This window comes from Kogia breviceps, chromosome 12 (genome assembly GCF_026419965.1).
Source record: "Kogia breviceps isolate mKogBre1 chromosome 12, mKogBre1 haplotype 1, whole genome shotgun sequence".
Lineage (NCBI taxonomy): Eukaryota > Metazoa > Chordata > Mammalia > Artiodactyla > Physeteridae > Kogia > Kogia breviceps.
This window is the reverse complement of record NC_081321.1, coordinates 76,363,874-76,381,557: the sequence shown is the minus strand read 5'-3', so window position 1 is coordinate 76,381,557 and position 17,684 is coordinate 76,363,874. Positions and strand designations below refer to the sequence as shown.

Below are 17,684 nucleotides of genomic sequence, written 5' to 3'. Positions count from 1 at the left end.
ACTTCTATATGATAACTAATTTTGAACAGAAATATATCCTAGTAGATTGTTAAAATAAGGTAGTAGCAAAATATGCCTCAAATCTCTAAATGAGGAAACTATTGTGTGGTATAGTTTAGTGTCATCAGACAGATACTAAACATATTTGTCAAAAATTATCTTGGTTTTATCACAGTTAATATGAAGCTATCCTTTCTGATTCACTGTGGCCAACAGCCGCATTTAGCATTTTTTTAAAAAAAATTATTTATTTTACTTTCTTTGGCCCCACTGTGCTGCTTGCAGGGATCTTAGTTCCCTGACCAGGGGTCGAACCCAGGCCTGGTGGTGAAAGTGCTGAGTCCTAACCACTGGACTGTCAGGGAATGCAGTTAGCATTTTGAGAATATTCAAAACTGTACACCTTTCATCAATCTAAAGATTGATGTTGATTTTCCCTTTTTCTATGATATAAGGGAACACTAATCTAGTTAATTTGCAAGCTCTATCCAAATGTATAATTATAAGTTAAAAAGGAAGGCAAGATTAAACAAATATTGAAGATTAATCCAGCATGTCATCCCATAGTGAATAGTGTCAGTTTTGAAAGCTCCATGAGGGTAGGGATTTTTCTTTTTGGTTTACTACTGATTATTTGTGACCAATAGACTCAGTAGTTTCTACTTAGAGTGGTGCTTGGCATGAATAGGTACTCAATAAATGTGTGTGGCATGGATAAATGAATGCTAAACAGGTTTTATTTTCTTTTAGACTTCTCATCAGCTGAAGCTGGAGCTCAGTTCAATGCAGGGACAAGTCATACAGGCCCAGAATAGTTTAACACAAAAAGAAAAAGAAGAACAACAACTTCAGAGTGACATAAATGAGCTAAAGCAATTGACTGAACAGAAGAAAAAGCAAATTGAAGCACTCCAAGGAGAAGTTAAAATTGCTGTTTCACAGAAGGTAGTGATATATTTGTTTACTTTTTATGGGAAGAAAAACTTTGCAGTTAAGTTAACAATATGATAGTAACACAGATGAGTTACAACAGAGAAAATTTTACATATGCTCAAATTTTTTTCCAAGTTAAATGTATAAATGCACTTAATTATATGACTACATATCTATGTCTGGATTTCCATTCACTATAACCATGTTATTAGATAATTCTTATTTGAAATTCTAGCACTAATCATTTGACTGATAGGCATAAAACTACCTTTTTGTAAAATAACATATAACTAACAATGTTACGAGAATAATTTATACATTTCTATTGTATTAGAAAATTTTACAGGAATTAAAAAATAAATTATCCTCATTAAGGGAATATAATCAAGAACAAAAATCACAAATTGAGATATATTTAAATATTCAGTAGTATAGGTTTTATATAGTTATAATTGTTTGTTTTTTTTAAGTTATATCATAATGGTTTCTATTTCCAAACCTATCCTGATTTATTATTAAGCATCCGTTCTTCATCCTTAAGTATGTTTTAATACTTGTCCAGACTAAGAGTTGATAAAAGTGGATTGAATTTAATATTTGAACATAATAAGGCTTTCCCCACTGTTGGTGTGTGCATATTAATTAGTTTATGGAGAAGAAAGATATAAGATCCCTAGTATGTAAAACAAGCAAAATATGTCATGTTATTAATAGTTGGCTTGTCACATTACTAGAGGAAAAAAAAATTAACCCCACAAATACATATTTTATGTTGACCACTATTTTTATAACTATTATTATGGCCATTTTACAAGAGTAATTTTCTAATAACACAAACAAGAGTAGACAAATTTGTCTATCCTTTTTTTTGTGTGTGTTATATATTGTCATACATCAGGATATAATTATCATAGTATGTATTTTGTTCTATGATTTGATATCTTGAAGTCATTTTTTCCCAAAATTGATTAGCCTCATATTCAAGTTTTCTTTAGATCTTCATTTTTATAACAGTATGACTTAGTAAATTAAAAAAAATCCAACAATTATTTTTGGCACATTTTCTTTTTTATTAAATTATTAGTTATAGTAAGATTTCTTCCAGATTTATGATTAATATATATTGCCTATACTTTTCATGGCTTTACTAGATGACACCTTAAGGATTTTGAGATTCAGAAGAAATGTTCTTATTGGTAGTTGTCTTACTTGGGACTGTTATAACAAAAATACCATAGACTAGGTGGTTTAAAAAATAAGCATTTATTTCTCACAGTTCTGGAGCCTGGGAAGTTTAAGATAAAGGCATTGGCATATTGAGTGTCTGGTGAGTGCCCACTTTCTGGCTTGTGGACAGCCGTCTTCTTGCTGTATCCTTATATGCTGTATTCTTATATGACTGAGATTATCTCTTGTGTTTCTTCTTATAAGGGCACTAATCCCATTGACGAGGGCTCCACCCTCATGACCTAATGACCTCCCAAAGACTCCACATCCAAATACCATCACATTTGATCTAGGCTTCAACATGAATTTGTGGCGGGGGTGTCACAAACATTCATAGCAGTAGTTCACTTGTGTCAGTGTATGAATGCTAGAAAAAGGAACACCTTTAACCTTGGGGAGGACAGCATTTTGGGGGAGTGTTGGGTGGATAGCCAGTCTCTGTAAATTAGACTTGGAATTTGGTATACCTAGAGAATCATTGAAAGGCAAGAATTGTTTGGTTTTATTGAGGAGCAGTGTACTACCATGGAAAGAAGATAAATTTTAGAGCCAGGCAAATTTGAATTTAAATTCTGTGTGACACACATTAGGTTTATGGTCACAGGAAAGTGATCCATCTTTCTGAGCTAAATAAAATAGGGTCATAGAGTTGTAAAGGTTGAGATAATTTGAAGCAATTATACTTCAATAAAGATCTATTAAAAAAAAAGACTGCGATAATGTATTTAAAGTACCTAGTACTGTGTGTGCCCAGTGCCATGTGGAAGCAAAATAGTTGTTGGATATTATATATAAGTGTAGCAAACTATGATCTAAGAGTGTCATTGTGCATGGTAAACCATACAGTGATGGTCTCTAGAAACTTTTCACTGGGCCACAGTGAAATAGGAAAAACAAGGATAAAGTTTAAATGGGTATAGATGTGTATGAGTACATACACACAAACATACACACACGCCATATATATCTATATCTATCTATCTATATGAAACACGCATATACATACATTTTTTAATGTGATTGTTCTTGGGAGTCACAGGTAAAGGATCCAGCAATGCTATATAAGTCATCAGTTCCTGTACCAACCTTATTTGAAACCTAATGTGGAATACAGAATGAATACGATATGGCCCCTATTCTCAAGTAGCCTATAATTTAATGAGGAATCAGGTATGTAGGGAAAAAGAAAACTGTAGTAAAAAGGAGAATGAGAAAAATTAGAACTTAATGGAAATTTTGACTGGCTTTCTGGAGGAGCTAGCATTTGAACTGTGTCTTTGAAGACTATCCTAATTTTGAAAGTTTTAAAAAAAGAGGAAATTAGATATTTCAAATGAGAGAAAACAATATTAGCAAAGTTTGCGAAACTTAAAAAAATGTCATTATAGAAGATTTGCTATTGGAATACCTCGTAAGTGGAGAAGTGAGGGGAAATAAGGCTACAGAATTGGATGAAGTCAGATCACAGTAGATGTTGTATAGTTGTTTCCACTTTAAATTTTTAATATTGGAAGACTAAACATAAAAATCTTTAGAAGGGAGAAATGTAGTCAGACCTGTTTTAGAGCAAAAACTGATAAGCTTGTGAAGGATAAATTGTAAATGATTGACCCTCCTGTATTCTCCTTTTGAACTTTGGGTTTACTTCTGTTAAACCCATTATCAAGCTGTTACATTGATCTTTTTATTTTTTTTATTTTCTTTTATTTAACTTACCCACTAACAGATTTGAATTCCTCAAAGTCAGAGAACTGTGTTTTCTAACAAATAAGCTATCAATGATTTTTTAAAAAATGAATGAATGAATCAGCCTGTCATTTAGAGTAAGTAAAATGAAGGCCCAAATATGAACCTAGAGGGCAATTATGATCAGTGTTGAGACTTTGTAGAGGGCTTATTTGTGGCATAAAGGTGATTGAAGAGAAAGAAAACTAGATTTGTGGGGGGTAAATGTTAAAGAAAAGAAGTAGTATTCTACCAAAAAAAATGCAGTGTAGTCTTCAACACGAAAAACAATGTCCAGGAATTCTTCATGGTGAAGACTCTAAATTGGAGGTAATGTGGGATGGTATCAGATAATGTGTGGGGTTTCCTCCATAGGCAGTTAGCGCTACCTCCTGGCAATCTGCCTCCTAGCTCTCTTGAATCTATCCCCTTTTCTTATTTCCCAACTGCCACAGTCTTAGTTTAGGCTATTTTTTTCTCTTATGTGGACTATTATAAGAGTTTCTTAATGGATGTCCTGGGCTCTATTTGTCCACCTCCCATCTGTTTGTCATTCATTCATTCAAGAAATATTACTAGGCACCTATTCTGTGCCATGGGCACAGTTCTAGGTGTTGGAGGTGTAGCTGTGAACAGACGAGGAGCCTATTCTCATGGACTTAAACTTTTTGGGGGGAAGAAACTTAAACAGGGTGATGTGAAAGACAGTGATGGGACAGAGTCCTACTAAAAGGTTGGGTGATCAAAGAAGCCCCTCTGAAGAGATTTGAGCTGATACAAGAGCTATCCATATAGTGGTAGGGGCGGGACAACTAGTGCAAAGATCTTAAGGCTAGAACAAGCGTGGTATTTTCTAAAAACGGAGACCAGTTATGTTAAGTATAGTGGAGAGAGTACGAGTAATATGCGATGAGCTCAGAGAAGTAGACGGGGTAAAAGCATAAACATACAAACTTGAAGATTATAGATAACAGAGAATGATATATTTTGTTCAAAGGATAATTAGAATTGATTAGGAGATTTTGAGCAGAGAATGGTGGGATCTGACTAAAGGGACATAAAGGAGCAAGCAGGAAAGGCATTGAAAAACTATTGCAGTAGTCTAGAAAGTACAAGATGATGGCATGACTAAAGTGTTAGCAGTGGATGATTTGGGAATATCTTTTGTAAGCTGAGTCATCAGGACTTGCTGATAGGTTAGATGGTGAGAGATGATGGGAAGAGGAGTCTAGAATAATTCTAGGTTTGTGGCTTGTGTAAGTGGATAGATGGCCATATTTATTGGGGAAAGTAGCATGCTTTTGAGGAGCAGGGTTGCTGTCAGGAATCAAAATTTCTACTTGAGATAGATATCTATCAATCACTCAAGTGAAGATGTCAGGGAAGTACTTTGATATAATGAGCCCAGAGTTCAGGCAGAGAGGTTGGAGCTAGAGACATAAATTCAGGAGTCAACTGTAAATAAACAATATTTTTAAAAATACTTTTTTTTTTTTTTAACTTAACAAGGATTTATTCACAGGAATACTTGTAAGTAGAGAAAAATAACAGGAAAGCTAAACAAATGAAATGAAGAGGATCCAAACCAACCTTCACTCTGTAGCTTTTTACTTGCACCCTGTGTGCATATATCTAGGGCACAGAGGGCCACCAACATACGCCAGTACAGTGTAGGAACCCTGCATTATGTCCATTAACTTAAACATATCTTTAAGATCATGTTTTGAACAAAAAAAGAAAGCTTAGAAGGCAATATGTTGAGTGGGAATAAACATTGAAATATAGCAATCATGTCTTCAACTTCTACAATTGTCTTTACGTGCCAACTAACATTTATGCAGCCTCTTACAGATCTTTTACCATGTAATTTAAGTTTTAGAAGTTTTGATAAAATCACTAGTAATATATAACCATGTAGAAAGCACATCACACTGACAGACAGAGGCAAAGATTTTGCACAGATATATCTGCTTTCTACATTGTGCAGGTTATACACAATACAATATCAATCTTATTCCTAACAGATCCTAAAAAGATATTTCAAGGCCTAGCTGTAAACTACAGTACTTTATATCTATATTCTTAATAAAAATGAGTCTAGGGCTTCCCTGGTGGCGCAGTGGTTGAGAGTCCACCTGCCGATGCAGGGGACACAGGTTCGTGCCCTGGTCTGGGAAGATCCCACATGCCGTGGAGCGGCTAGGCCCGTGAGCCATGGCCGCTGAGCCTGCGCGTCCAGAGCATGTGCTCCGCAACAGGAGAGGCCACAACAGTGAGAGGCCCGCGTACCGCAAAAAAAAAAAAAAAGAGGCTAGTTGGGATCTTCTAGAGACTGAACCCTGGGGTCATACAGTATTGAGAGATCAAACAAGAGAGGAGCTAGTAAAAGATTTTAAGATGGAATGACCAGTGAGGTAGGAGGAGAACCTAAAACACAAGATGTCCTGGAAACCAGGTTGAAGAATGTTTCTAGAAGGGGGGCATCATCAACTGTTTGAAGGACTGCTGGGATGTTCAATGAGATGTGGACAAGGACATGAATATTGGATTTTGGAACAAGGGGGTCACTGATGACTTCAACAGCAGTTTCATTGAAGTGTATTTATTTTAAAAGCCAAGTGCTTCTTTTCATGCTATGCTTACATATATTTTATTTGTCATAATTTGTGCATATCTCCTGAATCTTCTTAAAGACTGAAGGTTTAGAGTTTAGAGGAGTTGCACCTTTGCAACATCTTTTTCTCTTTTTCTGCCTTGATGTTAATAAAGATGACCTGTAGAAATTTCTTAAGTTATTCTTGAATTTCAAGGAGTAGAAACAATATACTTCAACTTAGTAATGGCTTTTTTGTGTAGAAATTTCCCATGGTTCAACCTTAAATTATATCATCTTTTAAAGCACACAGCACTGTATCTTCCATCAGAATGTAGTTGTTACTTTCAGTCTCCTGAGACCTTGGTACTTGGGAATTCTCAGTGAAATTTTTTTTTCTTTATTTAATTGCTTTTTCATTTTTTGTCTTTTAAATTGGGACTTGTTGAATTTTGTAATTCTTTAATTTTGTAACTATAAGGTAAGATACACTTTATTAAAGTAGAATTTTAGGGCATAACTACAATTCAGTTTGTTCTTAGGAATCTTAGTTGTGTGGATTTCATTCTATATTTGTAACTGGTTTTTGGTATGCATACTGTTTTAAATAACTATTGTATGTTTCAGACAGAACTTGAGAATAAACTACAGCAGCAGTCAACACAAGCAGCACAGGAACTTGCAGCAGAGAAAAAGAAAATATCAGTGTTACAAAATACCTATGAAAAAAGTCAGGAAAGTCTAAAACAGCTTCAGTCTGATTTCTATGGGAAGGAATCTGAACTTCTTGCCACAAGGCAAGATCTTAAGGTATAGTGAACTATATTATATCATAAAAACCAATAAGTTGTTTATAGACATTCATTAAATGATTGATTCGAACCCAAATGGGCATGGGAATGTTAGTATTTGTGGAATATCATGCTTGTTTTCTGTTGAATTATTATATTTGGAGAAACATGCTTTTTAAATTGTTTTATATAACAAAAAATATATGTAAATACGGGCATTTAAAAATAACATCTTTAATAGAAATAATTTGGAAATTGTTAATTGCTACATTGGCTTATTTAAGGACTTTGCTGCCTTTATGTAAAAAAAAAACCTTCTAAAATGGACTGCTGTTAAAAAATCTAAGGAGTTTTAAATGTAAACCACTTGTGAAAATGCAAGCAATTTTACTGTTGCTTGTCAAACAATATTAACTTTAGTTTTATATATTAGTCAACTTCCCAAGACTACTGGAATGCATAATGATTAAAATTAGATTATAGCTCAAAGTAAACTTAACCTTAATTATCTAATCATATATGGATATTTAATTGTCCTTGGCAATACTGTTTGATTAAAGTATCATTTTTACTAAAATGAAGGCTATGGAAAAAGGGTAAACAATTTTTATGTAGCATTAAGGTATCAATTCTCTAAGGGAAATGGAACATTTGTATTCTCTCACAGAAGAGTTAGCCATTTCTCTTTTTTGTCATAGTGAAATAGTATGCTTTTTGATTCTTTCCTATGTTTGGATTTTTGCTTCTTTACTAATTTAGAATGCCTTTTAAAAAAATTCTGTTGAAAATCACAGAATATTTTTATATATAATATACATAAATATACTATGTCTATACTTTATTCATAGGCTGCTATAGGGAAGGCTTTATGAAGGAGGTAGGATTTGACCAGGTCCTGAAGGGTATAAGAATTTGAATACACAGAGAGTCCTGAGAAAGATCAGTTCACTCAGGGCACATTTGAGAAAAGGTGCAGCAGTGGCAACCAGCAAAGCCAGGAGGCAGTCACCATAATTGTCTTGCTAGAGTGCTGGTTTGCGTTTGGAAGTTAAAGTTAAAAAGGTTGGGATCAAACTGTGAGGTATCTTAGATGCCTAGCAAGGACGACTGACTGGACTTTATATTGGGTTGGGGGAGGGGGGGATGAAGAGTCTAAGCAGAGGAATAAAATGAAGAAGATATAATTTAGGCAACAACCTGGAACGGGTTTATAGATAGCAGCTTGGTTTGGATCTGGCATAAACTAGTGCTGGGGAGATTAGTTAAGAGGCTGTCTCCCTTCCTCCATAAACTCCAGTAATGTAGTTGTGAGCTGATTAGAACTGGAGTTAAAGAGGATGGAACAGAAGAGATTAATGGGAGAGAGAATATGAAACAAAAGGGCTTAATAATGTACAGCGTGCAAGGAAGTGAAGGAATCAGTGGTGACTAATGATCTGACAAAGAAACAGGAGATTGGGTAAAAGAATTTTCATAGGGCCAACAGTAGATATTTTATACATATAAAGTTCACAATTAGCAAGAGTTCTTTTAAAAAAATACCACCTGACATTTAGAAAGTGTCTTACTTGCTGTATTCTCTAGGTAGCTTTAAATTATTATTAGTTTTCCTTTACCATACTGTTGAAAGTCAGGGAGGGTTTGTGGAAGAGTTTGGACTTGATCCTAAAGGCAGGAGGGAATCACTGAAAGGATGTGCTCGGATTTGTATTTTAGGCCAATAACTGGCTGCAGGAGAAGGAATGGATTGTGGGGGAACGTGGCAGAACATTGGGATGAGAGAGGAGACGTTGTGGTATTCCAAGTGCAGATGGTGCCGTCTCGGGCTGGTAGTAGTAAGGATGCCGAATGTGCATGAATTCAAATGACATTGAGGTGATAGAGAAGATGAAACCTAATGACTGATTGTAGAAGTTCTGTAGAAATCATGTTTTTTCTTCATATGGATGTATTATTTACCCAAGAGCATAACACAGTAATAAGACTTAGATCTTTTAAATCAGTATTTTTTTCATTAAGCCAACAATTATTTTTATTATGCCCGAAAGCTACATCATGTTCTAATTTTATACACAAAAGAAAAATTCAAATGTAAACATGGGCAAGAAGAGAAAGACAGAGGGATGAAGGCTGTTGTGGAGTTTAACAAACTGTTGAGAGGCTGTGGATAGACTCTTCTCTTCAAAGTTTCCTTTTGCAGATGAAATTGAGGCCCTGCTTGGTTAGTGACAAGCCTAGTGTTTGCACAATAACAAAATGATGATTGGATCTCAGCTCTTCTGATTCATAGCCCTTTATTTTTTAAAAAAATTAATTAATTAATTTGGCTGCGTTAGGTCTTTGTTGCTGTGCACGGGCTTTTCTCTAGTTGCGGTGAGTGGGGGCTACTCTTCCTTGCGATGCGCGGGCTTCTCATTGCGGTGGCTTCTCTTGTTGCGGAGCATGGGCTCTAGGCGCTTGGGCTTCAGTAGTTGTGGCTCTCAGTCTCTAGAGCGCAGGCTCAGTAGCTGTGGTGCACGGACTTAGTTGCTCTGCAGCATGTGGGATCTTCCCGGACCAGGGCTCGAAGCTGTTTTCTGCACTGGCAGGCAGATTCTTAACCACTATGCCACTGGGGAAGATCGGTAGCCCTTTATTGTTTTACCATTATTTCACTAGAATTTTTTTTTATAAAATAGGATATTGACAAATATAAAATAGGATATTGAAATTTTTATTATAAAATAGGATATTGACAAATTTTTATAAAATAGGATATTGACAAAATATCCTATTTAATTTTTTTATGAAATAGGATATTTGGAAATTAATCCTTCCAAAATGACAGGTATCTGAACTACTTAAGTTAATTAAAAAAATTCCTAGGAAAAGTTCAAATAATATTTATAGGCCAGAATAAGGAATCAGCCATTCTTTTTCTTTTGCTTCAGTGATTATTATATGACCTTATGTATAAGAGAGAAAGGGAGAGGTTCAGAACCTTGTAACATGACACCTAAGTCAAGGCTGCCATCTGTGGGCTGACGGTGTATACCAAGACACCAGTAGAATGGAAGACCGGCTGGCTTGATCTATGCCTTTAGCCCCATCTGCTGGATTATTTATGAAATACTAAAATTTGTTGACTGGATATTTCAAACTGGCTATGCTGTGTGCTATTCTTTGTTTTCCAGGGAAGGTAGAAGTGGTGTTTAACTGTAAATTATGCACCCTCAGTGAAGTGAAAATTCTAGGATAAAAAGTTTAGAATTAAATGTAAATCTTCTTAGCCTAGTACTGTTCTTTATGTCATTTCATCAGACATCAAGAAAAAGTAATAACTAAAAATTTTAAAGTTTTATTTTGAAAGAAAAAAGGGAAAAATTGTAGAACAGACCCCCCCCCAAAAAAAAAACACCAATAGCTACCACAGAACAGTGCAGAAAATTTGTTTTTGCTACATTACTATAATGTGATTGGGGTATTCAGTATCAGGGTTGGTACTTGATCTACTCAGGAATTTGCTTATTCCAGTGGCAGTGGGTGGGTTAAAGATAGCCCCAGTAAACCATCTAATGGGAGAGGGAGTTCTCCAAGGGAAAAGATGCTGAGCAGATGAAAATAGTATAGTCTAAAGCAAGAAAGATAAAAGGAAAATTTGAAATGGAAGTATACTGCTGAATGACATAGATGAATATTCAGAGGCAAGGTAGAACAACAGGTCTCAGAAAATAGTGCACATTTTGAACGTGACTTTGAAGATTTAGTCACTAGGATTTTGTGAGTTCAGAATTTTATAGGCTGTTATTTAAACCATGGGCATTTTGGAATTCTGTGGTCAGAGATTGGGGGTATTCTTGCTTTTAGGATCTAGCAAGTGTTGGTATTCTTTAGCATTAGATCAGGACCTCCTACCGAATTACAGTTGCTATAGACGGTATGGGCTAGGCTTTGTCAAATTTTATTCTTTTTCTCTGAAATCACTCTCACCTTTTGTGATACTTAGGTCAGTTCCCACATGCCCACAAAGCCTTCTTTAAACATTCCACAGAGAACACTCACACTTGTTTTCCTGTGCATTTGGCACATAGCAAATGCTCTAATACCCTGTACAACTTCCATTTTATACCCTGGTTCTGTTTTCCAGGCTGTATGGTCAGCTTCCTTAAGTCCAGGACCATCTTTTACCCTCCTGTCTACCTTAGTAGTATAGTCAATTAAAGCTTAGCTGCTTGATTAGTAAAGGACTAGACGACTTTAAGTCTTTTCCAAAAAGGAACTCTTACAGTTCTTAGTGTTCTACTGGAAGCTATTGAAAATGGAAATCTGATTTATATCAGAAAAGACTTCTGAACTGGGTTATTTGCAAGGAATAATCTCTTTCAGGAAGCTTAAGTAAAGCCCTTTAAATAAGGTTTTCATTTATTTTTCATCAATTTTTTTTTTTTTTTTTTTTTTTGTGGTACGCGGGCCTCTCACTGTTGTGGCTTCTCCTGTTGCGGAGCACAGGCACCGGACGCGCAGGCTCAGCGGCCATGGCTCACTGGCCCAGCCGCTTCGTGGCATGTGGAATCTTCCCGGACCGGGGCACGAACCCGTGTCCCTTGCATCGGCAGGCGATTCTCAACCACTGCGCCACCAGGGAAGCCCTTTTCATCGATTCTTTATCAAATGCTTACTATAGCCAAGCCTAGATAGCAGTGATTCCTCCTGAATTGTATCTTCTGCCTTTTTTTCAAAAAAACTATATCTCCAGAATAAGAAAGATAAACTTCTTCTAGATGGTGGAAGAGCATCTTAGAGTTATTTCCCTTAGCAGCTGAGAGTGGCAAGGTTCCTGCCATTTTCCATTCCCCACCTGTTACCATATCCACCTCCAAATCAAAACCTAATGAGTCAAAAAGTTGCTCTTTACCCCAGCTTCAGCATCTTGAAATATTTGGGCTTTCGAACAGTTAGTAACTATGGACTGTGTTAACTGACAGCGCTACTTCTACCACACAGATGAGAAGTTAAGAGGATGGGGGTGATGGCCTTGTTAGAAGTAGAGCCTCAGATGTCTGGTTGACTTTCTCTTTTAGTTCACTTAATCAGGTTGGCAGATTTGAAATACATTTTTTCCCCCAAGACAAAAACCCTTTCTATTTATTAAATAAACCTTTTAGCACGTCAAGGGCCATCACAGAGCCTACAAAACATATATGCATATATAATGTCACGTTTAACTATCTCTTTTTAAATTGCTTTTTTCCCATGTCTCCCCATATCTTCTCATTATGTATATGTTCTCTGTTTGACATGGTTCCTACTTATTTGATATTTTTGTATCACTTAGCTAGTAAATACTTATAGGTTATTTCTAGAAGCTTTGGAATTGCTTCAGGTTTATTATTTTATACTTGCCTATGGAAAATACTATAAGTATTTTGCATAGGCAGGAGAGTTAGTTATCTAGCATTCTTTCTCTTTTACATCATCTTACTGAAGGGTATAACATACTATCTTTGCTTTTTTAATTTAACTTTTTTAACATCTTTATTGGAGTATAATTGTTTTACAATGTTGTGTTAGTTTCTGCTGTATAACAAAGTGAATCAGCTATATGTATACATATATCCCCATACTCCTCCCCCTTGCGTCTCCCTCCCAATGTCCCCTCTAGGTGGTCACAAAGCACCGAGCTGATCTGGAGCTGATCTGAGCTCCCTCCCGGTGCTATGCGGCTGCTTCCCACTAGCTATCTATTTTACATTTGGTAGGTGTATTTATGTCACTGCCACTCTCTCACTTCGTCCCAGCTTTCCCTTCTCCCCACCCCGTTGTCCTTAAATCAATTCTCTACGTCTGAGTCTTTATTCCTGTCCTGTCCCTACTTTCATCAGAACTATTTTTTTTTCGATGCCATATATGTGTTAGCATACAGTATTTGTTTTTCTCTTTTTGACTTCACTTTGTATGACAGACTCCAGGTCCATCCACCTCACTACAAATAACTCAATTTTGTTTCTTTTTATGGCTAAGTGATATTCCATGGTATATATGTACCACATCTTCTTTATCCATTCATCTGTTGATGGACACCTAGGTTGCTTCCATGTCCTGGCTATTCTAAACAGTGCTGCAATGAACATTGTGGTACATGTCTCTTTTTGAATTATGGTTTTCTCAGGGTATATGCCCAGTAGTGGGATTGCTGGGTCATATGGTAGTTCTAATTTTAGTTTTTTAAGGACCCTCCATACTATTCTCCATAGTGACTATCAATTTACATTCCCACCAACAGTGCAAGGGGGTTGCCTTTTCTCTACACCCTCTCCAGCATTTATTTGTAGATTTTATGATGATGGCCATTCTGACTGGTGTGAGGTGATACCTCATTGTAGTTTTGATTTGCATTTCTCTAATGATTAGTGATGTTGAGCATCTTTTCATGTGTTTGTTGGCAATCTGTACATCTTCTTTGAAGAAATGTCAATTTAGGTGTTCCCCCCATTTACTATCTTTTTAAAGTATATTACTTACCACTATGCTTATGTATAACTGTTAACTATTATGTTTCTGTTGAAATTTGCCAAAAAATAACATATAATAATTTGGGGAAATTGTTTTTATAAGTCTGTAGAAGAGAAGCTTTCTCTAGCACAGGAGGACTTGATTTCAAATAGAAATCAAATTGGAAACCAAAATAAATTGATTCAAGAACTGAAGACCACCAAGGCTACTTTGGAGCAAGATTTAGCAAAGAAAGAACAGCAACTGAAGGAGCAGAGTAAAGCACTACAGGATATACAGAAAGAAAAGGTATTTTATTTTCTGACTAAATCTAGAATCTTAGTATTTAAAATTAAGAACCAGCTTTTTCTAAGGGTAAGTAGGGGTGTATTTTATATAAATTATGCTAAGTTATAGAGTTGAAATTATTGTATTATGATCAGTATGTTTAAAGATCAGTTAAAATTTTATATGAATGAAAAATTCAAATTCTAGGAAACTTTTGGCTTCATAATTGAAATTTTATATTTCCATCAGCTGATATTATTCAGAAGTGTACAATTCCTGAAGTTCTTGGTATATTTTATTTGTGCAGTTCCTGAATTATGTGTTTTTTGTTTTTTTTTGGCTGCACTGTGTGGCTTGTGGGATCTTAGTGCTCTGACCAAGCATCAAACCCAGGCCCTTGCCAGTGAGAGCACGGAGTCCTAACCACTGGACCACCAGGGAATTACCTCTGAATTATCTTTAATTTAAAAACTGGCGGATGTTTTTGTAGCGATGGGGCTGGTGAGGCTGGCATGAAATTTATGATTTGTGCCTCAAGGTTAGAAAATTCTGACAGAACTATAGTTTAGAGGCCTTTAATTACAAGGGCTTTAGATCAGGCAGATCTTGTTTTAGCTTTATGGTTCTACTTTTAATAGCTTACTCTAAATCTTTGTTCCTTTACCTATAAAATGAGGATTAAAAAGAGCTACCTGGCATAGAGATTAAATTAGATAATGTACACTTCTCCTCCCTAGGTGCCCTATATAAGGGTAGTGATGATGATAATAAGCATAAGATGGTAGTTTTAGCTAAACTTTAGCCTGGCACTATTAATTTTAATAATTACTGTAACTATTTAATCCTTATAATGATCTTATTCATATTGTATAAATACGGACACAGAGGCAAGAGAAGGTAAATAATTTGCTCAAGTTAACTAAGGTGCAAGGGGCAGAGACAGTCATAAATAGTAGCAGTCATTTTTGTTACATTACTTTTAAGTAGTTACTTTAAAACTTTTTTAAATAAATCATTTTTTCTATAGTCACTGAAAGAAAAAGAACTAGTAAATGAAAAATGTAAATTGGCAGAGATAGAGGAAATTAAGTGTAGACAAGAAAAAGAAATTGCTAAATTGAGTGAAGAACTCAAGTCTCACAAGCAAGAAAGCATAAAGGTATGTGAAGATAATTGTTTTTCCTTTTGTACTGTATTAGTGTTATTAAAAAGATTTGTGTATATGTGTGTGTGTGTGTATACACACTCACACACACAAACGCACGCACACTTTATTTATTTTAGGACATACTATGTGCCAGGTACACTGTTTTGCTGTTTTTTGACAAATACTCTGCTCTCACAGTGCTCTTGTGTTGCATAATATCTATACACATATTGAAACTATGTTACCTTTGTTTTCAGATTACTGAATAAAGCAAAGTAACCCTAGAAGTTTAGATTTTGTTGAGGTGATAATCGACAGAGCTATCCATTATGCTTACAGATAGTAAACTTCAAAATATGTAAGAGTTTAGAATTTAAGGGATTCTGTTTTTTTTAATCATTTTTCTTCTTAAAAACCTTCAATAATCTGTTTAGAAGATTTTTCCTATCATTAGCATGGCTGACATGCCACCTGAAAAAATTAACTGCTTATAATTTGCTTTGTAAAATGTTTGTAAAATGTCATTTTCTTAGAGAAAGGTTGGATATTCCCTTGAAATACCTTATGTCTATCAGTATACTTGCCATTTTGCTTTATAATTACTTACCTCTTTATGTCATTATGTTCTTCCAGACTGTGACTTCCTTAAAGCAGGGAATGTATATAATTCATCTTTATATATATCCCTAGAACCTAACACAGTGTGTGATGCCTAAATGTTGAACCAATAAATGCTTCCTAAATGAAGAAAGGGAAAATAATGGGTAGAAATTTTTCACATAATTTAATCAAAACATATGCATGCAAAGCATCACTTGAATTTAAATGATTGTTGAGCAGGAAGTACATAATATTTCACCTTTTTAATCAACTGTTTGAAATAGTGAACTTTAAGACTCTTGTAAGAGGCTAATAAAACTTTATTTTGTAATAAGTTGCATAAATTTCAGCTACTTTTCTTTTTTACTATAAAGGATGATTTATTTTGGCCTTACTTTCTCATAGGAGATAACAAATCTCAAGGATGCCAAACAGCTTTTGATTCAGCAGAAATTAGAGCTTCAAGGGAAAGTCGATTCCCTGAAGGCAACCCTTGAACAGGAGAAGAAAACCCAGCAAATGCTAAAAGAGCAGATGAAAAAGGAAGAAGATGAGCTGAAGAAAGAATTTATGGATAAGGAAGCTAAACTGGTAAGTTAGTGGTGGGAGGTGTGTTTTGTAATTGATCTTGTAAATTAATCCAGTAAGAGAGGATTTTTCTACTTAAAAGTTATGATTCAAATGCTCACCTAACATTTAATTTTTGATTTAAGACAAGAGATCTGATTTGTTTAAATAGCTGACATGTGATTGGACATATTTTATTCTGTGATTATATTTTGGTTTATGTAAGTGAAAATGCAATAAAACATAATGGGGGGGGGACTTTTAGTGCCAGAAAAGCAAACCAACCTATAACTATGTAGATTGAGGTAAATGGCATGAATGCTAATGATGTTAAACTCATTTGTTTGGTCAAACTGAATGTTGATAAGGGGGAACGGAAACTTCAGTTTGGAATTACAATGACCAGTCTGCTTTTCCTTCCCTAACTTGTACATGCCAAATGGGAAGCATCTGGCTTTCCTCTGTTGAATTAAGTCCAAATATCCCCAGATAAATTGCTGAATGTTTTTGTTGAAGAACTGCAATTTCAAGTTCACACAGTGATTTGAAGTATTGTTTTTTTGGCAGGTTGATAGAGACAAAAGGATGCATTTGGAATTTGAGACAAGAAAATGCCAGCTTTGTCTCCAGGGCACCTTGTTATCCCTAACTATGTGTTCTTCCCCTGCTCTAGTGGAAAAAAGGAAAATCTCAAATTGCTTTACTTTAGTTTGATTTTATAAGAGGCTTGCTGACCACCATTTCAGTGTTATGACCATTGTCAGTTCAAATTACACAGATGTTTGTGGGATCAGTTTTATTATTATTAGTGCCTTCTTCCCTGAAGAAGTAATATTATTTATGTTGCCAATATTTAAAATTCAACAACTAAAATTTTGCACTACTTTTGTAATAGGTTTTTTACCCACTGTTTTTCCTTTTCTCAGCTTTCCGAAATAAAAGAAAAAGAAGTAGGAATGAAGCAGCATGAAGAAAACGAGGCTAAACTTACCATGCAGATTACAGCATTAAATGAAAACTTGGGCACCATAAAGAAGGAGTGGCAGTCTAGTCAACGGAGAGTTAGTGAGCTTGAGAAACAGACGGACGACTTACGGGGTGAAATTGCAGTATTGGAAGCAACGGTTCAGAATAATCAAGATGAAAGGAGGGCACTACTAGAAAGGTGGTTGATGTCTAGTAAAATTAGTTTATTTCCATGCTAAGTGATAAAAAGGTTGTTGTATTCCACATTTAAAAAAATAGAAGTCGGGCTTCCCTGGTGGCGCAGTGGTTGAGGGTCCGCCTGCCGATGCAGGGGACACGGGTTCGTGCCCTGGTCCGGGAAGATCCCACATGCCGT

At 35.5% G+C, this 17,684-nt stretch overlaps 1 protein-coding gene across 5 annotated transcripts in view; it reads left to right on the top strand.

Moving 5' to 3' along the window:
• EEA1 (early endosome antigen 1) overlaps positions 1–17,684 on the top strand; it is a 141,839-nt gene that overhangs the window by 118,930 nt on the left and 5,225 nt on the right. For all 5 annotated transcript variants that reach the window (XM_059080206.2, XM_067009856.1, XM_059080205.2 and 2 more), the window contains 6 exons: positions 751–945; positions 7,106–7,288; positions 13,864–14,049; positions 15,056–15,187; positions 16,181–16,366; positions 17,269–17,507. In XM_059080206.2, coding sequence (XP_058936189.1) covers positions 751–945; positions 7,106–7,288; positions 13,864–14,049; positions 15,056–15,187; positions 16,181–16,366; positions 17,269–17,507 — 1,121 coding nt within the window. The remainder of the gene's footprint in view (positions 1–750; positions 946–7,105; positions 7,289–13,863; positions 14,050–15,055; positions 15,188–16,180; positions 16,367–17,268; positions 17,508–17,684) is intronic.